General features: G+C 41.4%; 1 protein-coding gene across 1 annotated transcript in view; it reads right to left on the bottom strand.

The window, feature by feature from the left end:
• Window positions 1-11762: 11762 nt before the first annotated feature.
• The window catches only part of LOC141015668 (rho-related GTP-binding protein RhoN-like), a 39451-nt gene continuing 35508 nt past the window's right edge, over window positions 11763-15705 (bottom strand). Inside the window, exons 4-5 of the mRNA XM_073489812.1 lie at window positions 14989-15123; window positions 11763-12017 (exon numbers count right to left, since the gene is read on the bottom strand). Coding sequence (XP_073345913.1) covers window positions 11763-12017; window positions 14989-15123 — 390 coding nt within the window. The remainder of the gene's footprint in view (window positions 12018-14988; window positions 15124-15705) is intronic.

Genomic DNA, 15705 nt, shown 5'->3' on the forward strand with positions numbered 1-15705 from the left:
TCTTTTAATGTAATGTAATGCCCTATGTAAAGCACTTTGAGTTGCCTTGTGTCTGAATTGTGCTATACAAATAAAATTGCCTTGCCTTGCCTACAGATGGTTAGTGTAGCTTAGCATCAAGACTGAAAACGATCTGCCTACCAGCACCTCTAAAGCCTACTAATTAACAATTTATATATTTTTTCCTTACAAAAACATGTTAGTGAGGGTGGATCATGTTGAGCTAGCTGTTTCTCCCCTTTTTCTAGTCTTTGTGCTCAGCTAAGCTAACCGCCTTAAAGTTTCATATTAAACAGATGTGAATGGTATCGAACGTGAATAATCATACTCCCCAAAAACTCAAAACTAACCCACTGAGTTTCTTTGTCTTGCATTCATGACTTCATGTCTTCTCTCTCACATTCATGAAAAATAAGACCTCTTACACCATGTAGACAATGGTTGTTCGCATACAGAAAACATACCACCTTAATAATGTATGTTTCTACTTATAGCACTAACTCAGTATCCCTCAGGATGTGTTGGTGGTCTGCAGAGCGGTGATTATAATCTATGCAATAACCAGAACGAGCGCTGTGGGGAAAATCATATCTGCGAAACCATAACCGATTGAAACAATGTGGAAATGAGTGAGTGAGTGTTTGAAGGGCAGAGATATTGCAGGAAAAACAGATTGCTCCTGCAGCCACTCTCAACTCTTCTAGTAGAATGAGCTTGGAACAATTATGCCTCAAGGACATAAGTCAACTTGAATGACTGCAGCCAATATCAACCCTACATAGAAGGCCAAAGTGTTGTTTATAACTGTTATGAGTGTTGTTTGTGTATAAAGAGTCATTTTAAACAAATCTACTGAAGAAATTGTACTTTACATGGCGTGCCTCCAGACACATGAACACACATTAGTTTCAAGACTTCTTTAACTGCACATTTATTCTTTAGCTCTCCTCGAGAATACCAAGAGAACATTTCTGCAGATTCATAACTGTTCTGCAATATGGCTTTAGGTTGCAGGATAAATACAAGCGCTGCATCCAGTGTCATTCACGGCCATGACAACAACGGATATCATAAAGCAGGTGGCTGAAAATAGAGAAAGAGCCCACACGAAACACTAATGTCAGCACGTTTGCTCCGAGGCCTTTTGAATGCCAGATGTGCGGTGCCAGACGCCGGAGTGCCAGGACGCTGCTTTCCTCCAGTCAGCTGATTTTTCAGTGCTGAGCTGCAGCGGAGCGTGCATTCGGCTCGGTTACTCTGTATGGGAGCTGGGGTTACAGCATGACACGGAGCAGAGGCTCACAATGCTGCACTGTTTGCTTTCTCTTACTGTACAATTAACTGGATGGTTTGAGCTCGAGTGCTTTGTTAGTATGATAAAGACACGAGGGGTGGAGAGTCAAATCCTGATGACAAAAAGTCAGTAAATGTCACTGAGATTTTGTCACTAAAGGTCAGACTATTGTTCACAAGACACGACTGAGAGTCTGCACACGATCTGATATGGCCTTGGTGGTGTTGTTCCAGGAACATCATCGCAACTAACAAATCATATTTTTGTAATGTCAGGAGTCTTGCATTCAACCCATGAAGCCACAACAGACTTTGTTCTTTTCTCGTAATTAGAAATGATGTTTCTGGAGCAACTTAATTATGATGTTCTAGGAACAACACCAATACAGCAACATCAGATAGAATGAGAGGCTACAGTCATGCTTACAGCTCTCGGAGCTACGTGGAAATGTGCTTATGTCAGCATGCCACAGAAATATTGCCAACATGCTGATGTTTAATAGATATAATGTTTACCATGAGCGCCATCTTGGTTTAGCGTGTTAGCATGACGCACCAAATGGTTTGTAACCAAAGCATCTGAGAAGTTCTTGTCCTTGAAAAACTGCATGGAGAAGGACAGGCACTTAAAAAAATACAGGTGATTGGTTGAACCATCTGTTCGGCGTCCATCCACAGCCTCGCTTCAACCGATCGGATCAACGAACCTTGCCAAAGCCAGTGGGAAGAGGAGTGAAAATCTTTTCTATCGATAAAAGCCTTCAGTGCCTTTCTTTGCTCTCTGGCACCACAAAGACTGCCACCACAAAGACTGCCGGGAACAGCTCGAGGGACAAGACAGAGAGCTCAAGGCGTCGACCTGGCCTCCAAATTCCCCAGATCTCAATCCGATCGAGCATCTGTGGGACTTGCTAGAACAAGGCAGATACATGGAGGCCCCAGCCTCCAACATACAGGACCCAAAGGATACACTACAAACGTCCCAGTGCCAGACACCACAGGACACCCCCAGAGGTCTTATTACCATGCCTGACAGTTCAGAGCTGTTTTGGCTGCACAATATTAAGCAGGTGGTTTTAATGTTGTGGCTGATTGGTGTACTCTTCAGTTCTGATAGAACTGCTGCTATAGCAGCAGCTATAATAACCTCTTTAGAGTCACTTCTTGCTGCCATCACACCTAAACCACGTCCGTGACTGCCAGTAGGTACTTATCGGACGCTGATTGGTCCATTGCCATAAGCACATAACTTGACACCTTGCGAGATAGATTCTTGCGTGATCTTGCGCATCCAGCTACGTTGCAAGGGAAGCTTCGTCCTCGAGGGACGATGTGTTTCTCTACAAAATTTCATGGCAATCCATGAAATCCAGCCACAATTAAGCCTCTTGATAAAGTCAGAAGTTTAAGTATCAGAAGTGGAACTAAATGTTTGTCAGTAATCACTGAGGTTATTTGCAGAGCAGGGAATAACCAATTTAAATATAATGTATTGGTCATGAGGTGTGCTTCCTCTTCTGTGTTAGAGCCTCTCCAGCAGTAACTGAGTTATGGCTGCCTGTGTGTGTCGGTCTTTGTGTGAGAAGTAGGCTCGGTTACTCGTTAGATGTCTGCAGTCGTTGAGTCTTAATGCCTCAGCGTGGACCGTGGTATCCCGTCCTGGGTGATATTTCTGTTCAAACGTCTCACTGGGGAAATTAGCACACAACAATCTGCCCGGCCATCTGGAATGTTTCAGCTTGCTTGTTTGTTTGTTAAGCTGCAGCTGCACATCTGTGTTCGTGGATGCAAACATGTACAAGGAGACTGACATTCTTCAAACACCTGAGGGCAGTAATTTACCCGGCAGCTAAATTCGGCATAAGCAAAGTGATCGGGTTGTTCTGCATCTCCTACAAGAGTCACAAACTGTGATGAGAGCAGAACCACCGGAAAGACCCAGGTGTTGTGTTGTCATCTTTCTTTTTAGCATAATCACTCCAATAAAATTGAAATGATAGGTTTCATTGTTAAAGGGACAGTTCACCCCAAAATCAAAAACACATTTTTTTTTCTCTTACCTGTAGTGCTATTTAGTATCTAGTCACAAGTGTTTTTCTTGTGTTTTTCTTCAGTTGAATGTTCGAGCTTCACTTTGTAGAGTGATATATATGCAGAGTTTGACCCAAGAAGGCTGTTTTCACAAATTTTCTCTGGGCCTACACACATGATTTCTGACATCACAAACCATTCGAAAGCCAGTCCTCCCACAAGTGTGATGTGGAAACTTGAATCCTCCAGTCAACAAACACCGCGAATGCACTTAGAAGTAAAGTAGGAGAAATCTTGTGTCAGCAGTTCAAGTTGTGAAATGAAATAATTTGCACTTTCACATATTCTGGATTTTTTTTAATGAGGGCGAAGGCGTAGGTGCCATTTTAAGGATTTTAATCCTCAAAATCCCCTTTTTCTGCCAAAACCATGTCAGACACACAGACACACACATAATAGAGATTATTTTGTTCGCCTTAATACTTGTGTGGAGGGGATCTTTAATATTTAGCTCAAAGCACAGCTATGCCTTAGTGCAGCCTCACTGAGCTGCTGGTGTGGAAGCAGACTCTAAAAGGAAAAAATGCCAAATATTCCCCTGTTACAGCATCTTTAATGTGAAGATTTGCTGGTTTTCTTTATGTTTTCTGACAGGACACAGAAAAATCTTGATTCTTGATTATTGATTGTCATTTTTAATTATTTTTTGACTTTATGTGCTAAAAGACAGAATTTCCAGATTTAACAATAATGGAAATAATCGTTATTGCAGAATCATGTGTGTTTCTAACGAGATAAACAGTAAACATCTGGAAAAACTAAAAGACAAGTAGGTGTCTAAAGATTGACTCATGCTTGTGTTCTGTGACTAAAATTCAGCTATTTTAGATATTTTTGATGTCTGCGTGCACATCACACACACATGTCCGTGTCACTTCTCTGAAGTCAAGCTGCTGTGAATAATGAGAGCGCTTGTCCACGATGACCCCGACTGCTCTCACACTTTGCCGCTGTGATCCTCATTAGTTGCTGGCCTCAAGCCTCCAAAAGTATTTTAACAGTATTTTGGTCGCACCCTTTGGCTGCAACCCCAAACACTGTCTGTAAGCGTCTCTTCAACTTTAAAGCCGGGTCACGAACATCGAAACTGTCGAGAAAACTAACCAGTTTGGTTCCCTTGTAAACAACTCCTTAAAACTTTCTCCCTTATAGAAAGAAGGGCACCGAATTTACATAGTTGGAACAAACAGTCAAGCCTTCAAGTACAAGCTTTGTTTACTCCTGGTTAAATTTGCAAGAGTTCCGCTGTAGTAAAAATCCAATTTCAGAAACATCACCCTTTTTTTATTTGTGTGTGTGTGTGCAGTATGTATGCTCCTATGTGCAGCTGCATCTTGTTTCGGTGTGTGTGTGCTCTCCCTCGTCTTGACTCCACACATTTGCCGCCTTCATTGTTGCGCAGAGAGAACAGAAGCAGAAGCCTTAGCCCTCGTGGACACGGGGCACATATATTTTTAATCTGCTCAATTTTACATACTGTTTAAATGGGTCCTGCATTTTTAATGACTCACTCTCTCCACTGACACGGCAGCCATTATCCTGACATTGCTATTATGTTGCTTGTGTTTGGCGGTCGGCGCTTGTTGTCGGCCTTATTTCACCTAATTCCCTTTCCTCGTGATGTTAAAAGCGAGGATTTGAGCAAAACTAAACTGATAATAGAGCGGCGCTGTCAGCCGTCTTCCGCCCTCGGAGCATTAGGGTGTAGTTTTATGGCCACTGACACTGTGCAAGCAGGAAGGGCATTAAAGATGCAGAAGGGTTGAGCCTTGGTGGTCACTGATCAGTGCTACTTTATGGTGGAATTAAAATGAAAAATGGACCCCCTGTAAAGTGTGTTTGCATCGAGATAATGGTGCATGTAATAATAACGCAGGGAAAGCAATACATCTAGATAGATTCCTGTCTCGCTCAGACAAACTTTGTGGAAAAATTCTAATAAATTTTACATGTCAAAATTAACATAAGTACATATGAACTTTTCACACGACCGAGCGTGACTTCACTTTACTTTACAAGTGGCTGGCTCATCTCACAAGGGACTTATAATGCAGGTCGTAGACTGGAGTTGAAGCTGAACGTTGTTGTAAGAGTTTCATTGTTGCTTCATTCCACATTCCAGGTGAAAGCCCAGTGATTAGATTGTTAGATTGAAAAGCAGCAGGGCTCTGAATCCTGAGGAACAGGAACTGCGGGCGTCGTCCTTCTACCTGAGAGCGCTGATTCAAACCCTGCTGACGCTGTTACTGCTTGTCAAAGCATCTTAGGTTGTAGCCTACATCTCAGCCACAGGCACAAAGAGAATTTGCCCCTGGGGGAATACAACATAAATTAATCAGGTACATTCAAGTGCCTTTATTTTAAAGATGATTCTGCAAATTTCATGCATGAAATACGTGGAATTAGATGCATGTACACAGACTGAGAACTTCTTGTGACACACGGGGCACCATTTTGTTAGTGTGCTGTTACATCACCTTGAAACGCAGAATTCTTCTTTACTCATCTGATTTCTTCCTCTCTGATATATATCAACCACTTGAATCCACTCTGTTTTATTATTTCCTGACAACCTTTGCTCTCCTGTTCAGTGTCTTATTTTTTATTTCTTTGATTTATCAACACAACTCCTATTAGTATTGCTTTACATGATGAAACTCAACTAAACCTTTCATTTTTCGCCCACTTTCATTCTGATTTATGCGTGCTTTCCTACTTGCCTAGCTAATATTTACTGTCATAGCTTATATTTACTCTCCAAAAGGCCACCAGCTGTATGCAGTGGGGCACCAGTGCACAGAAAGGGCACCCTAGAGGGCACTTTATCATGTTTTATCTACCATTAAGGCAAAGTTTTTTCCAACATGGGGGCACCAGATCATGTTTTGGCTTAAAATACCTGTTTTGGTTGCCACAAGCACAGCTGGAGATGTCCCAAGGTCTCGTTAAAAACACCATTTTCTTTCACCATATACAAGACTTGAGATGTCCAGACACCTCATCAAAAATAAGTTTATTGTCGCCACAAACATGGCTGAATGTTGTCCTGAGGTCTCTTTAAAAGTACTCAGTGGTGTCATGCTTCCAAATGTTGAGAAACTGTCGTCCCTCGTCAGAAATATCCAGTAGTTTGACACTTACAAACGTGAAACACAATCTTGAACTGTGGTCATTGACTATAGGCAGCCTTCTCGCATGTCACTTCACCACCATCCCCTCCCAATGACACGGTTTGTGGAAAGTCATTGATAAATAAACACAACATTTTATCATGGCGACTCGGCTGCTGTACCAAATTCCATGGCAATCCTTCCAGTAGTTGTTGAGATATTTCACTAAAAATCAGAGATGTCAACCTTACAGTGGAGCGAGAAGAAGAGTCAAGGGGTCAACGAATTCCCAAGAGGTTCTTCCTCTGGGAACCATCAATAAATGTACAGAATTTCATGGCAATCAATCTAATAGTTGTTTAAAAATTTCACTAGAAATCAAAGATGTCAACCTGACGGTAGCATGAGGAGAAGAGTCGAAGTATCGTCAGTGTACAAAATTGAATGGTGGTCCGATATCTCCAGGTCGTGGTCCAGCCGATCCTCATTGCCCTGCCATGACAGTAGCTTACAGCCTACAGTAGGTTCATCTTATCTTTTCATCAGAAGTAATTTAATATTATATATAAGTAAAGGCCCATCAGTGTTTGGAATTGCTGTCCCACAAATCCTACTTTGTTGACTAAAAACCTTTCAAGAACTAAAGTACGTCACATCAACTTCTTGTGGGTTGCAGCTTGTTCTCTCATTCATCCTCCTCCTCCATTTGCTCTTGTATCGAATCCATTCTGCTTCTGCACTCCACTAAGGACTCATGCATGGGTGCTTTTATGCCAGGAACTGCATTATATTCTACTTATCGTAAGTGCCTCTGGCTAAGAGCGTTCGCTAAATGTGAAAAAAGTTCAAGCATATTCCATCTTATTTAAACAGACCACAGTAACTTTGAACACAAATGGCTATACGCTGGTTGTAACACCTGTACACATTACCTGTTCACACAAAATTGAAAAAGCTGGAGGTCATTTATGTTCTTTGTCGACGGAAAAAATAGAAAGAAAAATAAGAACATTCTCCATGTGGGAGCCTAATGATCTTTTTCTCTCTGGTCTTACATCTCATATCTTCTGGAGTTCATTTTTCCACTTATTCCGGCTTCTTTTCTCACACAAATCCCCTCGACTAAATGGAAAGCATCTGACAAGTGCTGAAAAATTGTTGCCATTAATACACTGGAAAGCTTTGGCTACCTTATGCTCTGCAGCCGCTCCGCAGTGCTATCACTTAGCTGCTGAGTGGAATGCCATTTAGCCAGGTGAGGCTGCAAGGACGGCAGCGATGAGTGTTTGCCAAATCTGTTAGCTCACTTCAGCCGGAGGCCAAAGAGGCTGCAAAGCGACATCTTTCACATTCTCTGTAGCATCATCAAACATTCCTTCAACCAAAGCAGAGGCTGACCCGGCGCCTGAGGCTGAGGTCGCACCTGCCTGAAAGTTCTCCTCTGACTCGACTTTACTGATCCTTCACAGAGCTGCAGCTGGTATGCAAAACTGAAGTATAGAGTATCAGAGTAGTAAGATGGAAATTCAAGTCTAATTATTGTCAGCCCTATTATGACAGCGCAGCTAGCCAGCAGGCTTATTTTTTCCTTGATAATGATAATAGAGAACGTGACTTTGTGTGTGGATAATAAACTAGTCTTTCATCCACTATATTCAAAATTACCCGTGCTGTTATTAACCGCCACTAGCAGCTCTGATTCAATTACTATTCAGACGTTGTCATACTGTATGAATGCAGGATTGTTGCTGCCTCCTCCATGTGGTCGTCCTCTCCCCCCCCCCCGACTGGGGGCCTGCCTCAGTCTCACCTCGGGCATGTTGTGCGACCTCGCGCTCCCTGCATGGCAACATGGCAGCGATGCTGTGAAATGTCACTTTGCCGTTGCTCACAGAGGCAGCGAGTAGCTCCAGGGCCTTATCCATGGTGGTGGGAAACAAATGGAACAAGAGTCACAGTTAAAGGTCAGGCGACCAGGCTCATGAATACAGTCCACGATGGCTGGATTCATTTTAAATATGAGGGGGATTTATTCATATTTCTTACTATGTTTCTGAAATTTTTAAAGGATTTGGGTAATGGCAGCATGACGATTAGCATTTTGATTCCAGTGGTGGCAAATGTTGGCTGGTTTTGTCAACATCAAAGACACCATCGCAAACTAAAGCCTTCGTAAGATAGCATGGTTATAATGCATATTCTGACTGTGCCAGTTTAATGACAAAAATATATAATGTTCCAGTCACATACAATATATTACAGCTGGCTCGCTTTCGGAAGCAATCGCGGGGATGATTCTCTGAGCGGTGAAAGAGAATAGGTCAGGACAGATAACTCATACAGATGGAATAACACTGCCAGCTATAATGTTGCATTGTATTAAAAGCCCGTAGAGATAGAAGACCTCAGAGAGAAAGTACAGCTTGAAATTGTGCACGTTTTAAATAGATTATTTTGACTGGTTATCAATAAAGGTAAAATAAAGCAGTCTCATATCCTGCATGTGCAGCTAGACTGCTGCAGTCATTAAGTAGCCAACAGTTGCAGGTGGAAAGACATTTATCAATAGTGAAATGTGCCAAAAGTTGGATTAGCATTCCTACGGGAGCCTAATGTTAAATGATGTTTTGATATATCATTAGGTCCTGCAGTAGGTGTCAGACGGTGCCATCATAAATTTACTGAGCCCTTTAAACTGTCTTTGAATACTACCCTTGCTCAAGCAAAGAAGAGATTTCCAGCTATTTAAGCAGGTCTTCTTCTGTGTTGTATTTGCTTATTCCCACTGTGGCTTCAGAGGCAGTTTAATCAGAAATTGCAACCTTAAAGGTGCAACTTATAAAATATGGCAAAGAGCTAGCTGGTTGTCCGCTAACTTCCGTAGTTCTGCAACACAGTACATAGACGTCTTTGACTATATGTCGACACTGTTGTTTCTTCACATTTTGTCAATAATGTTAATTTTTTTAAACTGAAATTCTGGCTGTATCTTACAATTTGCTACTCTAATGCCCACAGTAACTGAGAAGGTGTATGACCATGTATTTATTTCCATTTATTTTATTTTAAAGTAAAAAAATCACCATCGCAATCAAAGTGTAAACACGCTGAGTTGCCATTGCGACATCAGATGACCTGTAAACTTACATCTCAGGATGATTTTGACCATACTGACATGGCGGCCATTACCCTCAGGGCGGGAGGAGGGCGACACCCGTTCCGAAGCACCGCCATTCCGACCGGGTTATGGTTAAGGTTAGGGTTTCAGGTTCGGAATGGCGACCTTTTTTCAAAAATAATTAAGGGCCGGCATTCCGAAACATGAAAGTGAACGTTCGGAATGGCAGCCCTTCGGAATGCCGCCCTGGACCCAGGGCGGGAAGTGCAAAGGTCATACTGCTTGGTTCCCGGTTACAAATCCAATAAACATGGGGAATATAAACAAATGTTTATAATATTTTCCCATAAAAACAACATCTTTGATAACCTTTTAGCCTCGGTTAGCATTCAACTACTTCCCAGCTAACATTTCTGTAAGTTAGTGGATAGTAGATAGTGTTACACATTACGACAATCAAGGTGAAAAATTAATTTGTAAATCTCAGCGCACTCCTTGGACTAAAACACACGATGTAATCAAACTGTAACGTTAGCTAGGAAGTGGCTGAATGCTAACGTCAGCTAATGGGATATTATCAAATATGTTGTTTTACCTCGAAATATGGCCCGATATCCTCCATTTCTATGTATCCACCATCTTTTTAGTTCCAGATCAATTGAGAAACAGTGAAGTTATGGCATATTATATACAAATCTTCAGAATACTTATGTTTACATAACTTCCCACCCCAAGCGCGCAACAGGGGAAAATGGCTGCCGTGTGAATCTATGTTGTAGTCAGCTCTATTTGACAATTACATTTAGCTAAAGTAGGCTACAACCTCGCAGAGCAGCTAGCATAGCTGCACTCTTGGTAATGAGCATTTATTATTCATATATAAGTTTTAAGCGAGTGTGTTGCTGTTAACCATGACGTGTGGTAATTGCTATTTAATTCATTTATGATAATTTATCATTTTATTTCAAGTTGCTGCAGATGGGCTGCCTTTATGTATAATGTGGATTTATGGCGTTGTGTATTTAAATTCACAGCAAAGTTATTTGTTGTTACTGCTTCTGTGCTTTTGATTTAGATTGAAAAACTTTTTTTAAGTGAAAGCAGAAGAAACTTATTCAGAGAGAAATGTTCTTGTCTTCTTGAAAAAAAAAATGTTCAGACCTGGAAATGTACTCTCTGCTCCAATGAACTGAGATGCAGTGAGAGCATCTCTGGTCAAGACAAAAACTTAACAAACCAAACATTTTCCATTAATACATTTAACTTTTCTGAGCATAATAATTCACAGCCACAGACAGATAAATAAGTAACATATTAAAGATGTTTCGACGCTCAGCAGATCAAGTATTTTTTATTTCATTATCACATGTACAACATAATGTAACAGTCACTCTCTCTGCTCCCTCTGTGACTCTCCCTCCCCACTGTGGATTATTAGAACAATATTAATTTCACAACACTTCGGTATTATGTGGTGAGTGATTATTCAGATTTCAATATTAAAAGCACTTGTGGTTTAAGAAAATTAGTGTCATCTCAGCCCACGAGTTTTGTTTGTCAGTCCAGATTTTCTTTTCTGCTTGTCACATGAAGTGGATCGGAGTTCATTGCCTGGCATTTATGAAAGACTCAGTTTGCGTGCATCGTATTGTGCTTCATTTACTTAAACACTTACAGAGAGAATAGCATTTCAAAACAGGAAACAACATAATAGAAGTCATGACCAGCTCTGTAACTGCAGGTTCTTCAAAGGTGATGTTTTCCAATTACTATTTTTTTTCCTTTAATCTCCATACTCACTTTTTTCTGTCCTTGTGTTTCTTTTGCTAACCAGCCTGTTTGGGTCCAAGACCATTTTTGTCCACTTGTTCAAGTAAAAGCGTTAAAGAAAAATTGCTTTTGCCACAACAATGACCTCCCCTGATGAGAACACGGCCACAGAGAAAGAAGAACAAGGAGAGTTTTGCTAAAGATGGACAAACAATTCCTCAAATAAACTCCACAGGATAGCATTCGTTCTTGGTTGCATCATAATGTCCTTTATGCAGTGCAAAGATCTGACAAGAATTCACCAATAAATTAAGTTCATGTGCAGGATGGTTTTCACGTCCATCAGCACAAGCAGGTCAGGTTGCTGGTTGACTCTGGTCCTACATGAGCACGCAGCTTTTGGCCCGGTCCTTTCTAATGGCAGGTGGGTGCTCATGAATCTCAGTCCGGGGCGGCTGCTGGGAGACCCGCTTGAGGCCGCGACGTGAGCCAGCACGTTTCAGCTGAGGCCTGTGGATGCGGGACACGGATGACAGGGTGGTGACGTGGAAAACGTCACGGACGCTGTTCTCTGAATACTTTGAGGTGCACTCTGCGTACGCCACGGCACCGATCTGCCTCGCCAAGGCACTGCCCTGAAAACACAGAAAAATACAGAATATGAGACGAATAAACAGTGAGGACTTAAACCTGCATTAACTGATTTTTTTAGAAGCAGCAGATAAAGTTGTAAACATGACACTGAAAGGTTATGACCTTATACGGGTAGCCTGGAGCCATGTTTTTTAGTTAGTTAGCTTTGTTTATTATCCTTTCAGAAATTATTTTTGTGTTTTAGGCTACATGATGAATGTAAGTGCGATATTTATTCTCCTTATAGCTCTGTTTTTGGTCTCCACCCACTCCTGCTGGCTCTTTTAGTTAGTTAATTAGCCTGTAGAGGAGCTATCATTGATGTTAGCCTGTTGGGGAAGCTAACACTGATGTTAACCTGTTGGGGAAGCTAACATTCTATAGATGTTAGCCTGTTGAAGTAGCTGACACTGATGTTAGCCTGTTGGAGAAGCTAACATTGTTGCGAGACTGCTGACGAAGCTAACACTGACGTCAGCCTGTTAGCTATAACATTTCTCTGACCATGTATTAATGTATATATACAGTATCCTCTTTTCCACAGCAGAGGCCTGCGTTGTGTTTGGCTAACAGAGCTAACAGCTAATGGAGCTAAACACACAGCAGGCTAAGAGTTTCCGTTCAGAGGAACATGAAGTGTTAAACAGAAAACTGCAGTTTAATTGGAGGATAATTTAGGTAAAAGTACTTTGAATACTTTAAAACTAATATCTATAGATTATAATGACAAACTCATGAAACAACATTCTGCTTTTCTACCGTTTCTTCTGTGTGTGACCACCTTTTTTTTTAGTTGTCAGTTGTTACTATAAAAAACATTAGTGCTGCTTAAAAATTCAAACATTTATCGAGCTGTGTGCTTCAGTTTGTAGTCGGAAAGCAGGTGACTCACCTAGAGAGCCGCTGAGAGCTAGTACTCAGAGCTGGGGCAAACAAATTGTGTGCATGTGTGTGTGTGAGAGAGAGAGCGAGAGCGGGTCGTGTGGTGGAAATGTTGGTTTTTCAATTCTTAAATGTCATGTTGAACCATTTGGGATGCTGCTGGACGCCCTCGTGTAATTCAACAGAGCCAAAGTTAAGCATTTACACAACACTTTCTTCTTCCATCCAGTCCTGAGTGGACAGTGGACTTTGCAACACTATTATTATCACCATTTGTTACAGGCTGGTATATTATCCCTATTATGTCCTTTTGTGGATATCAGACCATTGGTGTTGGTCATTTACAGCGAGGACTCCCCACTTAATAAAAGCCGAAGCCATCAGAGGCATAATAGCTAGCTGGGGCAAGCAGAAAAGCTCAGATCCTCCACAGAGCTATGAAATATTCAACGCCTATCTGTGCGACTGTAAAACTCGAGCGTAAAAGCTCGCTTATTCCCAGTAGTGGTCGGCACCATCTTAAATCTGGACTGGTTGAACTTATAGGTATATGGTGCTTTCATTGTGCTTACCCTTTTTCCTACAACACTCACTCTTTAACCAATCCTTCTGACTGCCTCTTGAGTCTGTCACTTTATTTCATTCTCTCTTTATGCAGCGTGTCATCAATCGACTTCATCAGCGTCTTTTGGCATTGAAACGTCTCCACTGTGTGACAGCGTAGGTGTTCAGCCATCAGCGTTAGATATATTCCATATTGAAAGGAGTATCTAGCAGCAGGATGTGGCGATATTATTCCTCCTCTATGAGAAATATTAAAGGCTTCAGCTGTGCTAGCAGGGAAGCTGCATTATTTTTGCATTAATGGAAACGTTCCAACACTTCAAGTCTCTTTTTTTTTTTTTGATGCCCATAAGCCGATTACAGCTGTAGTCGCACAGCTCATGTGCGGTTCATTCTGGCGAATGCACTTGGCCCCCTGGGAATACATCAATTGGTCAAGTGGCTGAAATGTCAAGGTCCTAGTTTGTAGCGGGCCATTAAGGAAAGATCAACGGCTACACATTTAATTCCATCCATTTTCAACCTTTGCTCTGTTTTCCCTTTTTCTGTTACACTGATCTAGTTTGAACACACTGATATAAATTGTGTGACCACAGAAGTACTGAATCTTATTTGGGCTCTCTTATGCAACACGATAAAAAGCCAACAGACACTTAATTCATCCTCAGATGCAACCACAGTGTTTTCCGCTGTTGACTGTTCACATTTTGGCAAAAACAGGTAATTGAATCAGACAGGAATGAGAGACAGAGTTTCAAAGTTGAAAACTGCTGCTGGTTCGGTTTCAGTAAAACTTCTGTTGTCATCAAAGGTTTCAGTTAATTCTGATATAAATCACCCAATGCAGAGAAACTAATCTTAGATTTTGATGGACCAATTTTGATGCCATTACTGACAGGGAAATGAGGGTGGTTACCTTTGCTTTGTCGGAGGTATGAGAAAATATTAATGTGTTGACAAAAGGCTGCCAAGAAGTGGGAATTCAAATTTACATGAAAATAGGCTATTAAAATTCATGCATGCCACTGTTCATCGCTCCAAGACACAAAGAAAAACAATTGTATTATCGCACATCCTGCTGTTTGTCTCCATCTCCGTTCAGTCCCGGCTCTTTTATACTCCTTGTGTTTCTATATTTGCGCAAGTTATGATCTGAAGCAAATGTCACCCACCGAATTCATTCTCACAAGTTTTGTTTGTGTGCACAGGGGAACAAAGTAATGGGTGTTGTTTGTATGGGATGATAATATTTAATGTGTGAGTAAATCAGTGTAACTATGGGCAAATGAAAATCGCTGCGGTGGAAAATGAGGGAGGACCGCACATTAAAAACTGTATGTCGTGCATGTTCCAAAATAATAATGTGAATAAATTAAGTACAGTTCCAGCGTTAGGCTAATTAATTAATTTCATTATAGGTTTGGTACAGTTGTTGCTCACAGATACAGGCTACGCTTTCATGGAAAAGGACATACTGTAAACATAATTAGAGGATACAGTAAGTGGCGTTTTCTCTTCGCTCCTCACCTGTTCGTGGGTGACAGGAATGAGTCTGTGTTTGGCGAGCTCTCTCATGACGTTGAGGTCCGTCCTCATGTCCAACTTGCAGCCGACAAGCACCACTTTGGCGTTGGGACAGAACTCCTGCGTCTCACCCTGCCACTGTGTATCAACAGACAAATACAGTACATGTGAGTTCACAGGACATTATCGATCACGTAACTAAGGAAAGTATGTGGACACTTGCGCAACTTCCTAAGTCTTAAATCCCATCCTTAACTCAATTGAGGATGACATTTAAGACTCTGGTTTTACAGAAGCATGTTTCCTAATTGCATTTAGGAAAAAAAATCCTTTTTTATCTTAGGAACCTAATTTTTAGCAATTGTCCTAAATTAGAAAATAACTGCCTGAAATGGCGGCACCACTGTTGTTAGATCTGTATGAGGAAATGAGAATGAATATGGGAAACAACATGTACACTGAAATATTATAATGGAAAGGCTACTCAAACTGCAGGCTAACTGTTTGAGACCTTGGGCCACACCTCCAAAGCCTTTGGCCATAACAGACCAGAGTAGGACGGATGAGAAAGAAAATACAGAAATAATAAATCTATTTTGTTCAAAAAGGCAGGAAGAAGACAGACAGGGAGACAGACAGTGCTCATTACAGACCACGGACGTGACTCAAACTATTAAATTCCTTTTCTCTGCGACTCCAGTCATTATCTGCTCACACCAT

The sequence above is a fragment of the Pagrus major genome, chromosome 20, assembly GCF_040436345.1.
Source record: "Pagrus major chromosome 20, Pma_NU_1.0".
Taxonomy (NCBI): domain Eukaryota; kingdom Metazoa; phylum Chordata; class Actinopteri; order Spariformes; family Sparidae; genus Pagrus; species Pagrus major.